The following is a 19,862-nucleotide window of genomic DNA, read 5'->3' as shown; positions in this document are numbered from 1 at the left end:
TGAGCCACCATTGTCGGATTGTAGTTAATCGAACAATCTTCCGATTTGCTGATTTCTTCATTTGTTTGGCTCATGTTAAGACTTGAAGTTTTGCTCTGATGTAGTTGATTTCTTTTTTCGCATAGCGCACTGTTATGAGCAGCTTTTCAGTAAAAACATTTTACCTTTCTTCTACATTCTTCGCCTTGCTGTGTCTTTAGATAAATAATACATTTCTTTATTTCCTTGAGACGTTTCATTCAAGCTTTCACAGTTGGATATACTCGGCATTCACTGTCCCAGTGATCTTGGTTACAAAATGTACATGGTCTTTTAGTTTTATTTTCTCCCTTCTTCGTTATTAAGGAATTTCCTTCTCATTATGAATTGTCGCCAGTGCTGAAGTTTCATTATATCCTTTTGGAATTTGTTTGTATTTAGACAAAATGGGTTTTCTTTCCATTTGAGTAGAGGTGAATTGGTTTCTTACCTGTTCATTAACTTGCATTAAGTTTCCGAGAAATCTTCTTAGTTTTAATATTGACCATGGAGAACTCCGAGAAATCTTCTTAGTTTTAATATTGACCATGGAGAACCGTTGGTTTTCTGATGGTATGCTTTGTCAAGTATCCATCGCGATAGTCGGCTTTCAACCACACTTTCTATACTGGAGTGTTCCAAATTTTCATCCAGTACTTCTAATTGTCGGAAGATTCTTTCCCTTTTTTCAACGGCTTCAATCCATTCCTTTTCGTTTCGTTTTATGGATTTTAGTTCGTTGTATAGTAATTTGGTTGTCATCGATGAGTCTCCATATTTTTCGGTCAACAATTTTCGCATTACTTCATAGTTTTCAGGGGCAATATCAAAACCTCTTACGGCTTGTAGTGCTGATCCTTTCAAACAGGAGATTAAGTAGCTTAGTTTTTGGATTTCCGGGATGGTTTGTGAGTGGACAGCAGCGTCAAAGCTACTCCAAAATTCTCTCCACTGTTGTGGATCGCCATTAAAAGTAGGTAAAGATAATTGAGGGAAATTGACATTAACATAAGTAGTAGGTGGAGTTGGCTTCGTTATCTCTGTTCGTAATGCGTGCTGCTGGTTTGGATTTGGTGTTAATTTCTGGATTTGGGAGTCAATATCCTTTTGATAAATAAAAGTAATGACGGCTTCTTTTACTTCATATATTAAATTAAAAATTCCTTGCTCTCCTATTATTACTTCTTGATATTTCTCTTCCTCCTTCTCCTTTTTTCTTGATGTGGTAAGAGACTTTTGAAGATAACCGATCCACCTGCCATTTGCTTCTTGAAGTTGATTGAGTGCACATGTGTAACCTCATAATTTTTTCTTCAAAAAGTCGCTTTCTAGCTTCATGTATTTGAAGTCGTTCTGAACATGGCAAACTTTGTTCTGGCAATCCAACAATGTCTTTACTTCTTGGAGGATGTTTATTAGTCGACTCCTTACAGGTTTTATACTTTCTAATATAACAGAAGTCATATCAATAGGGATTTCCAATTACAATTATTTGTTATGGCTAATTCCGTAGTACCTCACCTCGGGCACCAAAAAGGTTGTCGTGACAGTTAAAAGAAAGGGAATTAAGAAGGTGGGGGAGATTGTTATTGTTCGTTGTGGAAGCTGTCTAAGTGTTAAAGGAATGACTTACAGTGTATCAGTTCGTTGTGTGTTCGAAACTTACAACAGATTATCCTTTATTATCGTCTGGATACCAAATGCAGTGAAGATAGGTATAAATAATTCCAATTACAATAGAATGACTTCCAGGGTAAAGCCGGTAGAATAATGAGATTTTGTAAGGATTAGTAGATTGGGAGAGATAGATGAAGAGCGTTTGTGTGAACCTGAGTGTCGACAGATGGCTTTTTGGCAACAATGAATGAATCTTAATGAATGAATGATTCCTTATGTTTATATAAGGAGTGTGTAAGGAGAAAGGAAAGAAATGCGATGCTTAACAGATATCTAGAGATAAACATGTTGGATATATAAACATGTTTATAAGATTAGATATCTCTACAGTATGCCCATCCATGTTTATAAGATTCGTTGTCATCCAGATGTACGCAAATCTCAACATCAGATAAAGCTCATTTAGAGGATTTAAAGATTTGATAACTGACTCATGACTTTGAGCATGAGAGAAAAAATAAATATAAATGCGAACTATTCAAATGAATAATTTCATGATACAATTATTTCGGTTTTTCCGACAGTGCTTTGCTTTGATTGATTTATAGAGTTCTCCGACGTTACTGTTTGATCCTTTATTTCTTCTTTCTATTTGATTTCCAGTGGGTGTAACGTATTTATAAGTCGATTCATTAATCTTCCTCGTGATAACTCCATTAGAGCACTTCTTGTCTTATTATCTTACCCTTTATTGAGTTTCCTTATTTTTGCTAGTTTCCATGTACCGCGAGGAGCATTTGATTCATTTACCAACACAATTTCTCCTTCAATAGGAGCTCTAATCTCTACGCTTATCGGAGGTTTATATTCTGCTTGTGTACGTTCTCTCAAGCTAGTTAAGTACTCGTCCTTCTATATTTCCCAAAATGTATCCAGGGTTTTTGTTGTACTTGCCCAGTATTTAATAAGTTTCTCATGAGTGCTTAACTTGTAAGGGATATAATCATCCTGAACATCAGTATTACTAGTAGGTATCATTAAACATACGTCTGATACGATAAAGTCTGTAGGTCTTAGAATTATGGAACCATCGAAATTTGCCAAGTTAATGGGGGAGTATTAAGTATGCTTTCTACTTCTACTATTAAGGTTGTAAATTTCGTTTCCTTTAGTAATTTCTTTCCAATAACCTTTCTTAGTGCCCCTTTCGTTATACCAACTATCCGTTCATAGACTTCTCCGCTCCAGGACGCCTTCGGAATTATATTTCTCTATTTCAATGTTTATCCAAGAAATTCGGTCAATTATGTTTCTTGTTTCATTAAAGTTTGGAAAACTAGTTGAAATTGACTCGCACTATCATTTAGAATTATATCTGGATAGCCGTGTCGTGCAACAAATCTTCTGAAGATATTCAAGAAACTTCCAGATGCACTGCCCTAGTAGTAAAACATGTAAATAAGGCAACCCATCTTTTTGTAACTCCTCTTTCTGTTTTGATAGAAACGGAACCTAAATAATCCAATTCAACTCGTGCGAATGCTCGTGCTCGTCTTACTCGAGTTGCTGGATAATTAGGCATGGTTGGTAGTTTAAATGGTTTTGCCTTCCATCGTTTACATCCCATACATTTATTCAAAACTCTTTTAACTTCTGTTCTCCCTTTGGGTATCCAAAACCTTTTTCTTAAACTTAATATCGTATGAGCTGTTCCAGCATGAAACAATTCTTCGTGTTGTTGTTGAATAAAGATTTCGGTTATACGATTATGTCTAGGAAGATATATGGGATGCATCGTCCAATTCTGCATATTCTAGGCGACCTTTTGATTTCCGTAGTCCCTTTTCATAGTATAGAATTCCATTTAATTATTTCTTCTTCCGTTATTACTTCCGATTGGGCTTGTCTAATTAATACATGTATGGCTAGTTCATAATCGTCGCTATTGAGTCGGTTCTTTCTTGATGATGTGTTTAACCAAGGAATTCTTTGCTTGAATATTAAATTTAAGGATTTCAAAGCCCATGATGTTGCTTTTATCAATCTTGTCCATTTACTCTTGTTGCATCGATTAATTTGAAGGCCTTGTTAATAGTGATATGCGAGACGATCTTCTGATTTTGTTCCTCATTCTCACTTTCATTGTGATCTTCATCAATATTGCTTACCAAGTGTGGCCAGTCTGTCTCTCCCTTTGTTAGCCATTCTGGTCTTTTCCATCATGGTTTAAACTCTATGAGTTGAAGTGGCGATAGTCCTCTGGTAGCCACTTAGTCGATTCCGTACAGGTTTTGTACTTTCTAGTATAACAGAAGTCATATCAATAGGGATTTCCAATTGTAATTATTTGTTATAGTTAATTTCAGTAGTACCCCACCTCGGGCATCAAAAATTTTTGTCCTGACAAAAATTAAGAGAATTAGAAGATGAAGATTACTGTGGTTGTTAGTAATAAAGCAGTTATGTTTTTGAAAGAATGACTTACTGAATACTGATTGGTTATGTGTTCGAGGAGTATAGTTATCCTTTATTGTTGTTCAAATAACAAATACAATAAGAACAGGTTGGAACTAATTCCGATTATAGTAGATTGAAGTCCAAATTAATAACGTAGAATAACGGGAGAAATATTAAAGTAGCAATTCGTAAACGGTGAGGAAATAAATCAGGATTGTATTGAGTAGAGTTGAGTGGCGACGTGGAGAAAATTAACATCGGATTCTTGTTAGAGTTTCTTAGGGTTTATATATGGGATGTGTGAAGAGGAACAATCATTACATATTGACAGTACTCTCACAGGTGCAAGGGAAATTTACATATAAGAACAGTTTTCTTTAGAAAAAATTGCACAGAAATTATTTTATTTTATGTACAGCTTTCTCACCATTGTATACAAGATTTTGCATGGGATAAATATTTTTACAAATTAGTTACCAGATATGCACAAATCTTAACATCAGGAAAAGCACTTTTAGTAGATTAGATAGCTTGACTCATGACTTTAAGCATGAGAGAAAAAAAAATGTAAATGCAATTCATTTGAATGAATGATTCTATGATACAGTTAAAGCTCCTTTAAAATTCTCTCCATTGTTTTGATCGCCATTAAAAATAGGCGAAGATAACTGAGGGAGATTGACATTACCATAGGTAGTAGGTGGAATTGGCATCGGTATCTCCGCTGGTAATCCGTGCCGCTGATTTGGAGTTGGTGTTAGTTTTTGGATTTCAAAGTCAATCTCCTTCTCATAAATAGTTAAAGTAATAATGGCTTCTTTTGCTTCGTGTATTAAATTAAAAATTCCTTGCTCTCCTATCGTTACTTCTTTATATTTCTCCTCTTCCTCCTTGGACATAATCGATTCATCTGTCGTTTGCTTCTTGAAGTGATTGATTACACATTTGTATCCTCATAAGTTTCTCATCAAGGAGTCGCCTTTATTCTGGTGATCCGACATCTAATGTCCTTACTTCTTGGAGGATATTTATTAGTCGGTTCTTTACAGGTTTTATACTTTCTAGTATGATGGAAGTCATAATATCAATAGAGATTTCCAATTATAATTGTTATTTGTTATGGTTAGTTTCAGTCTTACCTCACCTTAGGCACCAAAAATTTGTGCCGTGAAAAAAAATTAAGAGATGAGGGATATTGTTGTTAGTTCTAAAAAAAGTTAAGTTTTAAAGGAATGACTTGCAGAGTACCGGTATTGTTGTGTGTTCGAAACGTATAGCAGTTTATCCTTTATTATCGTCCGGATACCAAATACAATAGAAACAGGTTCAAAATAATTCCAATGCAATAAAATGACGTCCAAAATAATACCAGTAGAACAATGGGCGACATTTGTAAGTAGTAACATAGTGAACTGGGAGAAATATGAAGGGTGTGTTGTGTGAAGCTGAGTGGAGACCGATAGAATTGGATGAATTGATGCTAAAATTTCTTCTGGTTTATATAAGGAATGTGTGGAGAGTTTTGTAACAATCATTACAAATTGATAGTGTTCTACAAAAAATTTACATACTAGGTATAAGATTGGTTTTATAGATAAAGAGTAAATTACAGGAAATTGTTTTGTGAGATGTATAGCTTTCTCAAGCGGTATACAAGATTTGTGCACAAGTTTTTACAAGTTAGTTGCTGGATGTAGCATTAGGGAGGAAACATTTTTAGACGATTTGTAGATAGTTAACTCACGACTATTTGAATGAATAATTCTATGATACAATTATTTCGGTTTTTCCGACATCAAGATTTTGATGAGATTTGTGGGTACCTGTTAAGGTTTTCGATTATCCAAAATATCCGCTTTTATTCAGCTTAGAAAATTAGCTATAGAACTTCCGAGCAAGGCTCATGATATCTGTTTTTGTCGCAATTTCATGATATCTTTTCGTACTGTTATAGTCAAGGAGGATGAATTACTAATTCAAAGATTTGAAGAACATATATTATAGCACTGCTTCACGTCTATGAAGATGCATAAGCTTAACTGTGTATGTAAATTTGTTACTTGCTTCATGTATAAGTAAAAATAATTGACCTTGAATAGTATATGGTATATGAAACGCATAAATGAACACTAACAAGGTGAAAATGGCGAAGAAGTAGAAGAGAATTGAGGACATCTCTCTCTCCCTCCCTCATAGTGTATTTCGATTGTTCATTTCCCGAACTAAAACGGTTTCTTGGATAGCTACCAGTTTGTTAGTCCTCCTCGAGTTCCAGCATTTTTATTTGAGACATCAGTTTTCGCTCAGTTGATGATAACTGAAAACGTTACTTCGTTCAAATAAAACAATACTAAAGGCAAAAGTAGCATTTCGATGACTTGTATATCATTGCTTTATGATAAACATTTTAACCGAAACTTCACTCGATCCATTACGCTTCAGAATAATACAATATTTCACCATTCCTTCATACACTGAACCTCCTTTTCTTTAACACTATAACTTGATGACAACTAATCAGTAAACATTGGAAATGACGAATTATTGATCGGATGGAATAATGTTTATCTGATGGATGCTTTGCCTGAAGTCTGTCGATTAGATAACTTATGTTGTTTTTGTGGATATTGCAAAATGGTAAACAACTCAGAGGATTGTTAATTCGCTCATCAGACTTCCGAGTTCATTTCAACCACAACACATCAGCATCATCATCATCATCAGCACCATCAGGTTTTTTTTCTTTTTCTTACTGTTTCGACATTTGCTCAGCTGTTCTGATTAGTTGAAAAGAATTGGGAGCTCCAAGAAGGATTTATCACCCATTACGGATTTTTTTTCATCACTTCCACTTTCTCGACAATCGTTCTCTATGCCATTGTCGTTGAGTGGTTTCTTTATCCTTATTTTCATATCTTGCTGGAAAAAATAAAAATTTAATCGTTCTAATAAGTTTTTAAACTTTTAGTTACATTTAACCCAGGTTTACGAGTGTTGAATCAGAAGTCTCCATTTATAAAATGCGCATTTTCGGGATTGTTCCTGAGTTACGTAATTATCGGCTCATGAAAATCGGTTTCTGGGGTCATCAATTGTACATTTCGCCATGCTGTAATGATCGCATCCAAATATGGTCCATCCATTCATTCATACCCGATTCTTGGTCAAAGTTATTCGACTTTCCGCTTATCCAGCTTTTCTATTCTTTTTACACTGTATCACCCGATGAGCCATACATCTACGCTCTTGTTGTCGCACTATTCGTAAGTTTGATTACAACTATTCTTGGACTATGAAGTCGTGGAGAAAGGAGTGGGCGTAGAGGCGTAATTAGAGGGAAGTATAAAAGAAGAGAGTTTTTTTATTTCCATTTGGATAAAGAAAACAAATGTTATATACTCTCAAAAAGTTGAACCCCATTTTGGCCACTTGAATGAGAAATGGTTAGGTTTCAATAAGTAAACATAGGTGCGAAGGATATGATGTCAGAAAGAGCTGCAAATGTTCTGAAGGTGTACAGTGTTTAGAAAAAAGATTATCGATCAATTTTCAATTTTTAGTATATAAGTGTCACATACATCACAGTGGGTCATTTGATTTATATGCATTTACTAACTGTAAGGGGAGATGTGATTCCAATGGGAAATTGTTTGCAGGATTGTGATGTACCGCGAATATCGATGTTGCGAATATACATGGATAGCGGTGCATGTGATGTGTTTAATCTGGATGAAGTATCTGGAGACGAGTTTGAGAATAAAGTTTTCTTAGAGAATATTGTACTTGGCTGTGGAAAACATCAGCTCTACATGTATGAGAGAAGCGTTGTAATGGGACCAATTCCGTTTTGGAAAATAACACTTCTTGAGGTTTCTTTAAGTTCGAAGGTTTATCCATATTGAAAAAATACAACTTCTGAAGGTTATCTACTTCAGGATAGTATGACCTTTGTAATCATCAGTGAGACAATTGGTGCAGATGAAAATGAGGAGAAGTGTAGTCGTTTCCCGATCGTTTTAGATGGTGACAAAAGGAGAGTGTTTAAACTACAGGATAATCATGATATTGTTGTTTATGATGGAGAAAATAATTGCTGGAGCACCTATCCACCATCATCGGATACGTCTACTGATGTTAGTTCTTTAGTTTAAAAACATATGTATTTAACATAATAAACTGTAAAACTTATGTGCAATTGGGTACCACGCATAGATTTTCCGAATGGCTTTCTGAAAATTCGTAATGACGTATTAGTCCATTTGATAGTAGCTTTTGTCAGCATTGGTGTGTATTATTCTAGAAATTGTCATTGACTATTTAAACTGTCATTAATAAACATTAACTATTTATTAATCAAAATGGATCTTGTTTATTTGCAGTTGAATCTATTGCGAGTTAGGGGTATCAGTGAAACATACGGACGAACAGTGCACCGAATGGGAGCTGTCGAATCACCACTTACTTTTTACGTCAGTGAAGGTATCTGCATTGCAAAGGTGTCTTTTGCTTATTTCTTTAATTAATTTTGGACTACATCTTCATAGCACATAATTTGTGATGTGCTAGAAATTTTGAATCAGAATTTGCGCTGGTGAAACACAAAACAGATGGAGGTGTAAGGTCGAGAGGGAGATGTTAACGATTTTGAGTGTTACAGGTTCACGTGATTCATGATTTGAAAGTGATGGGTAAAAAAGTTCTTTATGTTTCTTTAACTTTCGGTTATTGTCCTTCAAATTCCTTCAAGAAAAAAAAATTTCTCACTTTCCAGATTTTCCGTCACGCATATCATGCTTTCTACCATATCATATTTGATGATGAACAAAAAGTTTATCGTGTAATGCCAGCGGGTAAATACCGTCTTCCTATGCATATTCAACTACGATTCTATGGGGTATCGCTGTTTATGGTTTATTGCTTTAGTGGTACCATTTTTGTTGAATGATTGCCCTACATATCGTTGTTGGCAAAACAAAATGATTTCACTAATATAAAATATGCTTTTCACTGCACTGAAATGTGAAATTAAGTTCCTTTGCAAAAATTGAAATTAACTTTTCTGTAACTATTGGATACAGGCCCACGATACTAGTATTCGTATGATCTGCATTCAAGTGTAGACCTCTGCAAGTTAATATTCAAATATAGGTCTATGATGATTAGAATCTATGAAAGCAAAATTCCTTACAGGCCTGTTCAAAAACACAGTTCGCATTCATATGTCCCACTGGTGTAGCATTTGTCCCGCTTGAACCAGCAACCTTAAGACAGTTATCATTTCTGGCAGTACAACGACAGCATTGCAAAATTATTGGAGGTATATGGCGTGGCGGAATCTCCGAACAAATGATTAAAGCTAGCTGTGCATATAGTGCAACTCGGCAACTTCTCTGATCATGCGTTACTTATTTGGGATTCGTAGTAGAATTAGATTTTCACGCCTTGCAAGTAAACTTTTTTCATTTTCCTCTTGTTTTAAAAGTGTTTTTTATTGTTGTCTATAAGTTATATCGAAATTAATGCGCTGTAAATTTACCTTTTTGATTTCCTCGTTGTACTCAATAAAATATACTTTTTTTTCTGAGGATGTGATTGTTTAATAGAAAAGCTTGCACACTAAGGTAGATTTTAAATTCTCTGAATATTTCTGCTGTCATTGTGATAAGATTTTAAGTATGCGGGCTAAACAAGTGTTAATGACTATACTACTCTTTCAACATCCAATACTTCAAATGGATATATATATATATATATATTAGAAAAAGAACCGTTTTTTAAATTATTTATTGATCGAAATACAGTGAGGTGTTTGCACAGTGGTAGGAATATAACGATTGAGAGCAGTATACTTATCACTTAAAATACTTGCTAGATATGGGTGAATTGCATGAATATTATTCATTAGTGATTTTATGGTGTTCCGATTTGAAATAACAGAAAAAAGTGAAGTTAAGAAATTTAATGAAGATCGGCTTTTCAGGGAAATTGTTGACATCTGATAAGTGATGAAAGGGAAATTTCATTATGCAGTGGTCAGAGATAGGTCGTACAGCCTGGAAGAAGCGAATTAAGATTATGAATTGTATTTGTACTGTTATCGTATTTCATTGCCCTGAAAAGGCGATTTAATTCTTCTCTAATATATCCATGTTGTAAGTTTACGCCTTTAACATGTTATTCTAGGGTATGTACTGGCCAAATTGAACCAGATTCTAGAGTGTTTCTGTGATCTCAGTCCTCCCCGTGAGGTAGAGCTGAATAGCTGGGATAATTTTGTCTTTTATATCATTAGTAGCTATTCCTACTCTAATTGTAGTTATTATTATTGATTTACTGTTATTCTTCATTGTAATTGCTATAGTAATAATCGTAGTAAGTAATTTTAGCTGACATACTTCTTTCACCTGACCCAGAAGTATCAATTTACTTTTCTATTTGTTTCGGAGAAATTTGCTTACAAAAACATTCTTTCAGTTATTTGTATTACACTACGATGGTACTGAGTTTACGGACAAAGCAGAAAGTGATGAAAGTGGTGCTCAGGTGTTCAATATTATTTTGTTTTTTATGTTCTTCATATATTATTTTGTTTTCCCTTTTTTTATCGTGATCGATATAAGTGAACAAATAGATACTTAACAACTAATAATGTATATATTTCAATGGACAATGGAACAGTTTTCCCCATTATTTGTTGAATTCACTAAAGCGACAAAATCATATGTGAGAGCGGTGGTGAGTCAGAACGGAAATAGAGCATTCGAAACAAACGTAGAATTTTTAATTCAAAGCATTCTTGTCTATACTGTGCTGTTAAATAGAATAGTTTATTTTTTCCGTTGCCAAATTAATCTTACTATGGTTCGTTTTTGACGTTAAATTTAATGGGAAAATCCACATATTGGACATGTTTTGTTCCTTTCTGTTATCTTACCTTTTTAAAAGTGGTGCTTTAATGCAGCTAACTTAATTGAACGTTATTGTTATCTTATCTCGGTCATCTTTAGATGTTTTCGTATCCTGTACAAATGGTCAGTAAATGGTTCATCATTTTTCCGATAATTATCCTATTTTTTCCAATGGTTTAATTTATGGTCTTGATTCATGCTATGGTTACTGGTGTTGAATTTTGTAAAAAAAGGTTTGTGCTTAATAAAAATATATCTGCTTCGATTTTCCACTAAGCTTCAGTAAAGAGCATAACATGTTATGTTTTCCATGCCCATCTCTTTTCCTTTTACACTAGCCTGTAAAATCATTGAATGTGTTACCAATCGGACATCGTTTTGGTTTGATGTATCTATTAATGAAATTAATTTATGAAATGCTTATGGAAGGATGGCAGGGAAAAAGATGGTGGGACAAAAGTTAATGACAACTTACGGTTTTGTGAAATCATTTTTATGAAACTTGTGAATGGATGCAATTCCTCCCATCAATTTTTAAGTTTTAATTCTGCACTAATTGGAGTAATGTAATTTTCAATTTCGATCGTGGTGAATGAGCTTTTCCGAATGCATACCTCGCTGTATTCTACAACATTACGACGGTTATTACCATCTAATATCAAGGATGTTCCCCAACCAGAGGTAGTGGTGTCGAATGCAGAAGTTACGCTGTTGGGAATCAGTATCGCTTTTAGGTTACTGTTAAAGTTGATACGCTTTCAGGTTGAATGAGAGCGATGACTCACGTCTCCACTTTCTTTTTGTTTTCTATTATTCCATTAACAGAAAACGATACAATGTTTATTTCAGATTAAAAGGGTTACAGTTTATAGTACTTTGTTGCGGAATATTCGTTTTTTATATCACCTATGGTTTCATTCAGGTTTGTCTCTTCAGATCTTTCTTCCGTATTCATGAATCTAGGAGGAAAGTATTCTTTCAGTATTCAGAAGCTATTGTCTTTTTCAGGAATTAATGTTTAAAGTGGATGGTATGGAATCATATGGATGGCATTTAACACTGATTCAATTTTTAATCTATTCCATAATGGCATCATTGGAAAGTTTTTGTTGCGCTATAATAAAGCAACGGTAAGTTATGATATTTTGCTTGTTTGTGATTTTCTTGATGATCATTTTTAGAGAAGCAAGACAGGCTTGACATTTAATGCAATATATCTTCCACATTAAATACGGAAGTACTGCAAAAGTAATCTCTATGAAACTCGGAATTTTTGTCATCAAATCATTACACTAAATCCTTCCCAACAAATAAGCTATTCATGATTGTTTTATGTTGAACAAAAACATTTTTTGATATTCAAAATACATTTGGTTAATATTAGTGAACTTCAAGCTCTGTCTCTATGAAGAATTGTCGCAATTTAGTTCAGATATCCCAAAAATTTCTTGGTAATCTTGAAATTATATTTGGAATCCGATGAGAATATACGATCCCTGCCTGATCTTACTTGAGATGATGATAATTTATCTCGAGTAATTCTTGTACTTTTCTTATCTTAATTGGGGATGAGAATGAATGATTGGTACAACCGTTTGTTCTATTACTGTTAGTTTACTGACTTTACTGTTGGCTTGAATTTTCAGTTTAGTTAAGTGCTCATTTTCCAACTTCATATTGATATGTTTCTTACAAAGCTCAGATACTTTTTTCTTTCATCCCAAAATTTGAGGTTATATGTGACCATTTTTATAAAAGCTGAATAGCATTTGACCTTCTTACGTTTGCATTATCTTCAGAGAAAACAGTTATGTAACATAAGGAGTTGTTGGCATTAGATAAAGAAGAGAAAATATAGAAGCGATTATTGTTAATTAAAATATCACTGTTCCAGGAGAATTCCGATACACATTTACTTAGAAATAGCGACACTTACGGTGGGTACGATAGGTTTCTCGAATGTAGCCGTGGGTTATTTGAACTATCCGACACAAGTAGTCTTCAAATGTTGCAAATTGATACCTGTTCTAATCGGTGGAATTATTATTCAAGGTGAAATCTTTTTAATTCGTATTTCCAGGTGGTTTTGTTAGGTACATGTAAATGAAAATGTTAGTAATAACATAAAGTAAAATGTTTATTTGTGAATAAGGAAATTGCATAATCTTATTTATATATATGTGTAAGGAATCTTTTTTTTCAGGGAAGCAATACTCTTGCATCGATTTTACAGCAGCATGTGTGATGAGCTTCGGTCTTGTTACTTTTATCTTAGGTGATAGCGCCGTATCTCCAATGTTTAATCCGTTCGGATATACGATGATTTCAGTTGCCTTACTTTTTGATGCAGTAATTGGTAACGTTCAGGAGAAATCGTTGCACATTTATAAAGCTAGCAATAATGAAATGGTCAGTTTGCGCTTTTACTTGCAATTTATTATTCCACACAAAATTAGACAGATCATGTTTGTCTTAGTATATTTTGGGAGCGCTCACCTTTGAGCAATGTCGAGGAATTACGTTTTATCATTCTGAAAGTTTAGAGCGAAATAGGAAGATAATATGCGCACTGTTAATTTGAATCATCAGTAATTAACGGAAGTGTTTAATCAGTTAGTGTATAGAAGAGGTTCATGCTCGGTAATGTTCAATATAAAGTTCATTCGTAATGAAATGTTATTAGTAAATTTGTCATTAAACTATCTGGTTTAATCTATTTGCGAGTTGAACTGTAAATGGATGACAAGTTAGAAAGGTGTAGGTCTGGAATGGTTTGTCTTTGTTAACTTTCAGCTAAATCGATGATTTCCGTCTTGCTGAACAAGGTTGTCTGATTTTTTCGTCGACTTTATTATGATCAATTTATCTTCCTTTCCTGTAGTTGAGAAAGGCACACAGAATGCAGAAATTACAGTTTCGAAAACATGAATCGACAAATCTGTACTAATTCGTACTAAATGAAGTACCTTTCAAGATATGGAAGATCAAAAAATTAAATTTCTCTGTCTTAAAATTCTCCCGGAAAGAATTTTTCAAGACATTTAGGTTGACTTTTCCAGATTCTGTATTCATATTCCATTGGATTCATATATATTATGCTGGGATTGATAATTTATGGCAATTTTTTGGATGGATTCTACTTTTTCTCCAAGGTTTTTTTTTTCTGGAATCTTGTTTTCTCCAAACTTAAAATGGAAAGTGCCATGCATGGAGCGTGAAATTGAAAATTGCTACAAAATATAGCCATCATAGCACTAGTACACAAAACGTGCAGTGTTATGTTATCTTATCGAGTGATTTTCAAGGAGAAAATTTTAAAAAATTCAAAAAAAATCTGCGCATTATTTTAAAAGAAGTCTGCACATTATTGTGTAAATGGAATGATACCGTGTTTTCTCAAAGATAAGACCTGATCAAAAAATAAACTCCCTTTTATCACCAGTAGATATCCTGATTTTTCAAGATGCTGCTGGTGATAAAAGATCAGCTGCATTTAAGGTCGTCAACCGGAGGGACACATTTGGTACGTTCATAACAACATATGACGGGTGTATTATATCATGAAATAATTAAATATAAATAAATAACATTATTGATATTATAGTTTTTGACAAATATATACGCAACTTGGATGAAATAAATATGTGTGCATGAAAAGTTGGATGACTTTCGAAGCAAAAATTAATATAACACAGGATTTTATTTTGGGGAAAATACGGTAGATGTGATGATCGCTTTTACAGCTCAAGTTTTCTTTTCCTCTCTTTTAGCTACATTTTGAGGAGATTTCTTTGTCATCTAAGATTAATTTGAGTTTTTCAGCATCCATTGCAAACTTATGGTTACAGTATACTGTTTTCCATATCAGGCTACCTTGGCCTTAATGCAGTATTAAGCTTAGTGCGTACTCAAGGAGCATTTATTGCTGTTACTGTTACGACCATTCGGAAAGCAGTTACGGTCGCTCTATCGTTCCTATTCTTTTCAAAACCATTTGTTACTCAATATTTGTGGGGTGGCTTACTAATATTAGCAGCTATTTATCTTAACCTTTATAGTAAGAATCGATCAAGTTGGCAAGTAATTATTAGGAATTTCATGCAATATTTACATGCTAAATATACTATAAACCATTCCAAGTTTCATTCAGTCTATTCCATCTGAATTTTTTGTCCGTAAAGAAAGTTAGATCAGTAGGAGAGAGGAGTAGGAATGAAGTTATTTCTGTACTTTTTCGAAACCTGGAATCTTTAATTAGACTTCAATTTATGATGTAACGCGTCTTTCATTTCATCACTAATGTCATGTCCAGTAACAGATCCCGAAAAATATTGCTAATCTCTTGTATAAATTAAAATAAAAATTTCAATAAATATGATATTATTGTGTTGTCCAACTTGTTTCCCTTATTAACTTTACTTTGGCAGTAACTTAACCAATCCTTAATATTACTGACTGAATCAAATAAAACCTGCTTGAGCAAATAAAATACTTCCTTCACGTTTACTTGTTTCCTAGATTTGGATTGTGGTTGCAAAGAGTGCTCTAATACCGATCGCGTTTGTACTCAATAGATACTTTCGTAAATTATTCTATTACACTTGGACATTTTGCAAAAAAGAATATTAAGAATGAAGAATAATGACATTGAAGTGTAGCATGTTCTTTTGCCTTAAGAAAAACCGGTCGGACCAGTTTATTCGAACCCGGTGGGGAAATCAGATCCAGTAATTTGTTTGTTAGCATGCTATATAGGTATCTGGAAATTTTAATTTAGAGCCAAAACATCGTCAGGAAACGTATTGAATGACTAGATGGGATGCTTCAGCAAAACAGAGTAGCAAAACTCAAAACTCAGGATCGAGCTGAGCTGTCGATGGTTTTAGAAAAGGGTTTCTCTCAATAATTTTAGAAAAAATAAAGTAAAATGAAATATTGATTTTCTGAAGAAAGTCAATGCATACTAAAAACCACAAACCTCGGGCGCTCCCTTCAACTAGAAATGTGAAAGAGGAAACATTTTAAAAGCAATATTTGTCATTTGTATTTATTGTTAATCTATTGTCACATAGATATATCTAGTAAATTACAATAAATATATTGAGAATAACAGCATGGGACAGCGGTGGAACCGATTCAGGTGTATTCTTTCCGTATAGATCGAGGTGTGTTTGGCGGTCGCGGGGTCTTAGGCATCATTGACTGGGGAGGCATGAGATTGCTTTCTTCCTCATTCGCTGGATGTATCACAATTTTCGGTTTGTCTTCGTCACCTTCATACACCTAAAAATACTTTTGCTAACTCCTACACCTTGACGTAGTACCATAACTCCAAATACTTCGGTTGGTCAACCAGCTAATAATGAAAATGAACAAGGGGAAGGAAATACAAGCCTCGAAGGTGTCATCGACAGTAAGCGCAGCAAGCTTTGCCATCAAGTCAAAATTGCACACCACCGGAGCCATCTCGCGACTTTGCTCCCAACCAACTGGTGGTGAAGCTGGTGGTGAGATCAGGAATTGTTTCTCCAGCGGTGGTAATTTCAATAACCCATCATCAGACGCATCCCGCAATCGAATTCTCTGTAAAAACTCAAATTCTCCGAAATAGTCAAAAAGACGACAAAAATTTCCAAGCTGATTCACAGAGTATATCAAAATGTTCGTCCAACTAACATAATTTCTAAAACTAATACGAAACCTTGGTTAAGGCAAACTGTAATATAAGAAATATAAATATCTTGTTACAAAGTCTGAAAAATGGAACCAAATTTAGAAAAAAGAAATATCTGAACACTGTTATAGCAATATCTCCTATATTGCCATAACAGGTATTCGGACCTTTTTTTTCTGTCATTCATATTCTCCACATTCCAAAATGAGTTAGGGAGACATCTCTGTGTAATGGTAAGCTAAAATGAAAAAGACAAAGAGTTAGTAGTCTAATAGAGTTAAACAAAAGGTCTCGACGACTGACATTTAATAGATCCTTTTATTATGTGTAATGCATCATCTAATGGTCCATGGAAGCATCAAATGAAATTATTACCTGAGCGAAAAATGATTTTAAAATGGTCCCATTAAACGACAAATGTTGCGTGAGGAGTTTTGCAGCCGTTGCACTTTCGGGCTTTTCGAATGTAATTCGAACCCGTCGAAAGCTTCGCAGAAAATCGAAGTGACAACCGGATTCGATCTGAGTGAACAGGTCCGAGAAATTGGCCTTGTGTTGGTCAACCGAAAATACCTGGAAAACTTTTCGCTAATTATTATGATAAAGCTGCCAATAAAAATGCCAAAAAAAAAAGATAAAAGATACTTTGCTGACTTTATCGCAGGGAGACGATGAGCAGAAGACAATAAATGTATAGGGGGTATGCTGTCCTATAGCAGGAGACTTATCAGGGCATGAACACCAAGTAAACATCATTAGACGATGTCAACTATTAAATTTCCTACTTAAATAACCTTGACTAATATGTCATTAGCTTTGGAAATTCATTAATTGGTTAGCATTTTTTTTCTCGATAGTCTCCCAAATATGTCCACAAATATATGCCAAATATGTCCGTCAAAGAGGTCTGTCACTTTTATATCTTTCCTTCGTCAACTTTACTGTCCCGTCCTTCATGTAAAATATCCCAAAATTGCGATTAACTATTTTAACGTGAAAAAAGATTCAAAAAGTGGCAGTACTTTTATGTGCCAAACTTCTTGATAATTAAAAAAAGAAAAGGAAACCTCAGACGGTACATTGGTGACAATAATTGCATTCGGTAAATCTTCCTCACATTCGATAGTCTGCAATTTCTCTGGTAAAACATCGGAAAGCATTTCAAGTTAACTCCATGAAAGTGATATGTACGTTCTCACTTCTCTTTTCATTTATTCTTTCAAAAGTAAAGCCTGAAAACAGACATACAATATGTAAAAACAGATTTAACATCAAAGTGGTTTGTCATTTTTATATCTTTCCTCTATCAACTTTACTATTCCATTTTTCACGTGAAATATCCCAGTATGTGACAGACGCTACGTTGCTTGACCCGGTTTCCGTAATAAAACGAATTATTTCTCTTATATTCTGGTAAATTAACCGGATCTACCGTAAATAATTAGTCGGATATGCGAAGTTTAATTGTTCTTTTTCAAATTTCAGCTCTTAAGATACGAATTTTCGAAAAAAAATGTCCACCCTCCAAAATAACTTTTCCAAGATATCTCATTCCTGTTATGGCAATATTTACAAAAGGAAGAATTGGTCATCACTGGGACGACGAAATGCGTGATCGATATTTAGTTTTGATATTATTAGATTCCGACCCTCTCCTCTCCTCTCCCCGCGACATACCAATACAAGAAAAGACAGCAACATTAACAACAACAAGTTGTTGGATCTCTGAGCTCACATCACACGCCGTTTTTAACTTCAGGCTTTCTTTGCGCCAATTCAAAGTTAGGGAAAAGTACAAGGAACAGAAAGATTCTGCGCTATTTGCAGCCGATCAAACATAGTGCATAATACACAAAATGAAATTCACGTGATATTAAACAGTTGAAGATATCATAATGCATACATGCGGACAGAGAGACACGGCGACAATTGCGCACACAGAAGTATGTGTGTCGATGTACGAGGCTATATGAATGGGGAAGTTGAAGCTGAACTGTTATGGGGCGTTTAAGGTAACCATATATCGTCCTGGAGGATTAACTTGGCTTGATGAAGTGTACCACATGCGAAAGCTCTTTTTCAGCTTCAGCTTATACAGTAGAAATGTGGGGAGATGAAAGAATAGGATAGCCTGGAAAATCTATTCTGTGACAAAAAAAAAAGTCGTTGCTATGGAACTAACTGATGTAATATGTTTGACTTTAACTTCAATTTCTATTTAAACTAATCGATCTTGCCGACTAAATAAATTATTGGTAGTATGAATGAAGGTTAAACATGAATAGTTTTTCATTCTTTCTTTTCAGTTTCAATTAATTTAGCCAGGTAGAATGGAATAAAATGTCGATTTTGATTCTATCTGTATTTGAATTGAATTAATGGAATGAATAGGACTTAGTTGTAATGTTGATAACAATTACAGATATCAAATTTCTACATGTTTAATCATATTTTCAAATCAAAATTTGTCTCAACAAGCATTCTACACCACAAAACAAATAATCAGATCAAACTTTTGCAACACACATGAAGTGGTATATCAGTTAAAATTCGTAATGGTCGTAGCACTTCACCATAATCTGTATTCGATATGAAACCAACCGGACATTTGCCCACCAATATCAAGCATGATTCATCATCATCCGGTATGGCTGTAAACCGATTATAGCCAGAATATATATTTAATGAGCTATGATGTAACAACAGGATGAAAATTACGAAACATTCTGATATGCATATGATACGGAAAAGTACGAAAGAAATTATTTTACTGAAACAAAATGTCTTCTGTAGTATACCTGATTGTCCTGGTGGTCCTGGTGGTCCTTGTGGTCCAGGCGCACCTTGTGGTCCTGCAATTCCTGGTGCCCCTCGTGGTCCTGGTTTGCATTTACAATATGCTTTTCCTTAAACAAAAAAAAAAAGAAAGAAAAGAAATGTGTATTTTATACATTCTTGCCAACTTGTAACTTGGGGCTATATAAAAAAAAAAAAGCATTTTGAAGGTTTATAAGGATTTTAGCTAACATTTATTAGTACCATTACAAATACTTATAATTCTTACCTTCATTCTGATTACGATATACAATTTCGTCTTGCATATTTTGCTCTTCTAACAGTTTATCCAAACGCTGGAAAAATTTCATTTTAATAAAAATTAAACAATAAAAAGTATTCCATAATATATA

At 34.2% G+C, this 19,862-nt stretch overlaps 6 protein-coding genes across 6 annotated transcripts in view; 2 read left to right on the top strand and 4 right to left on the bottom strand.

The window, feature by feature from the left end:
* Positions 1–427: 427 nt before the first annotated feature.
* LOAG_18719 (integrase core domain-containing protein) lies at positions 428–3,445 on the bottom strand (the record flags this gene model as incomplete). The annotated part of the gene is made up of 4 exons (XM_020451383.1): positions 428–1,234; positions 1,266–1,463; positions 2,381–2,547; positions 3,059–3,445. 4 exons carry the CDS (start codon positions 3,443–3,445, stop codon positions 514–516), a joined length of 1,473 nt encoding a protein of 490 aa, XP_020304837.1. The 3' UTR covers positions 428–513.
* A 1,243-nt stretch (positions 3,446–4,688) lies between these two features.
* LOAG_05661 (hypothetical protein) lies at positions 4,689–4,991 on the bottom strand (the record flags this gene model as incomplete). The annotated part of the gene is made up of 1 exon (XM_003141198.2): positions 4,689–4,991. One exon carries the CDS (start codon positions 4,989–4,991, stop codon positions 4,689–4,691), a length of 303 nt encoding a protein of 100 aa, XP_003141246.2.
* A 1,710-nt stretch (positions 4,992–6,701) lies between these two features.
* Positions 6,702–9,486, top strand: LOAG_05660 (hypothetical protein; the record flags this gene model as incomplete). Its single annotated transcript, XM_020446935.1, has 8 exons — positions 6,702–6,825; positions 6,878–6,983; positions 7,076–7,355; positions 7,749–7,961; positions 8,028–8,225; positions 8,472–8,588; positions 8,864–8,986; positions 9,283–9,486. The coding sequence occupies 8 exons, from the start codon at positions 6,702–6,704 to the stop codon at positions 9,484–9,486; spliced, it is 1,365 nt and encodes a 454-aa protein (XP_020302785.1).
* Positions 9,487–11,606: 2,120 nt separating this feature from the next.
* On the top strand, positions 11,607–15,574 carry LOAG_05659 (solute carrier family 35; the record flags this gene model as incomplete). Its single annotated transcript, XM_020446934.1, has 8 exons — positions 11,607–11,734; positions 11,850–11,922; positions 12,009–12,130; positions 12,895–13,052; positions 13,204–13,409; positions 14,060–14,152; positions 14,823–15,072; positions 15,519–15,574. 8 exons carry the CDS (start codon positions 11,607–11,609, stop codon positions 15,572–15,574), a joined length of 1,086 nt encoding a protein of 361 aa, XP_020302784.1.
* Positions 15,575–16,019: 445 nt separating this feature from the next.
* On the bottom strand, positions 16,020–17,912 carry LOAG_05658 (RCN-1 protein). The gene is made up of 4 exons (XM_020446933.1): positions 17,742–17,912; positions 17,050–17,247; positions 16,395–16,583; positions 16,020–16,283 (listed from the first exon to the last, which is right to left on the bottom strand). Exons 1-4 carry the CDS (start codon positions 17,832–17,834, stop codon positions 16,137–16,139), a joined length of 627 nt encoding a protein of 208 aa, XP_020302783.1. The 5' UTR covers positions 17,835–17,912; the 3' UTR covers positions 16,020–16,136.
* Positions 17,913–19,063: 1,151 nt separating this feature from the next.
* The window catches only part of LOAG_05657 (hypothetical protein), a 1,812-nt gene continuing 1,013 nt past the window's right edge, over positions 19,064–19,862 (bottom strand). The window contains exons 2-4 of the mRNA XM_020446932.1: positions 19,739–19,805; positions 19,473–19,580; positions 19,064–19,325 (exon numbers count right to left, since the gene is read on the bottom strand). Of these exons, the coding sequence (XP_020302782.1) occupies positions 19,177–19,325; positions 19,473–19,580; positions 19,739–19,805 (324 nt within the window). The 3' untranslated portion in view covers positions 19,064–19,176. The remainder of the gene's footprint in view (positions 19,326–19,472; positions 19,581–19,738; positions 19,806–19,862) is intronic.

The sequence above is a fragment of the Loa loa genome (assembly GCF_000183805.2).
Source record: "Loa loa unplaced genomic scaffold supercont3.465, whole genome shotgun sequence".
NCBI lineage: Eukaryota > Metazoa > Nematoda > Chromadorea > Rhabditida > Onchocercidae > Loa > Loa loa.
The sequence above is the reverse complement of the archived record's forward strand: the minus strand, read 5'-3'. Positions and strand labels throughout refer to the sequence as shown.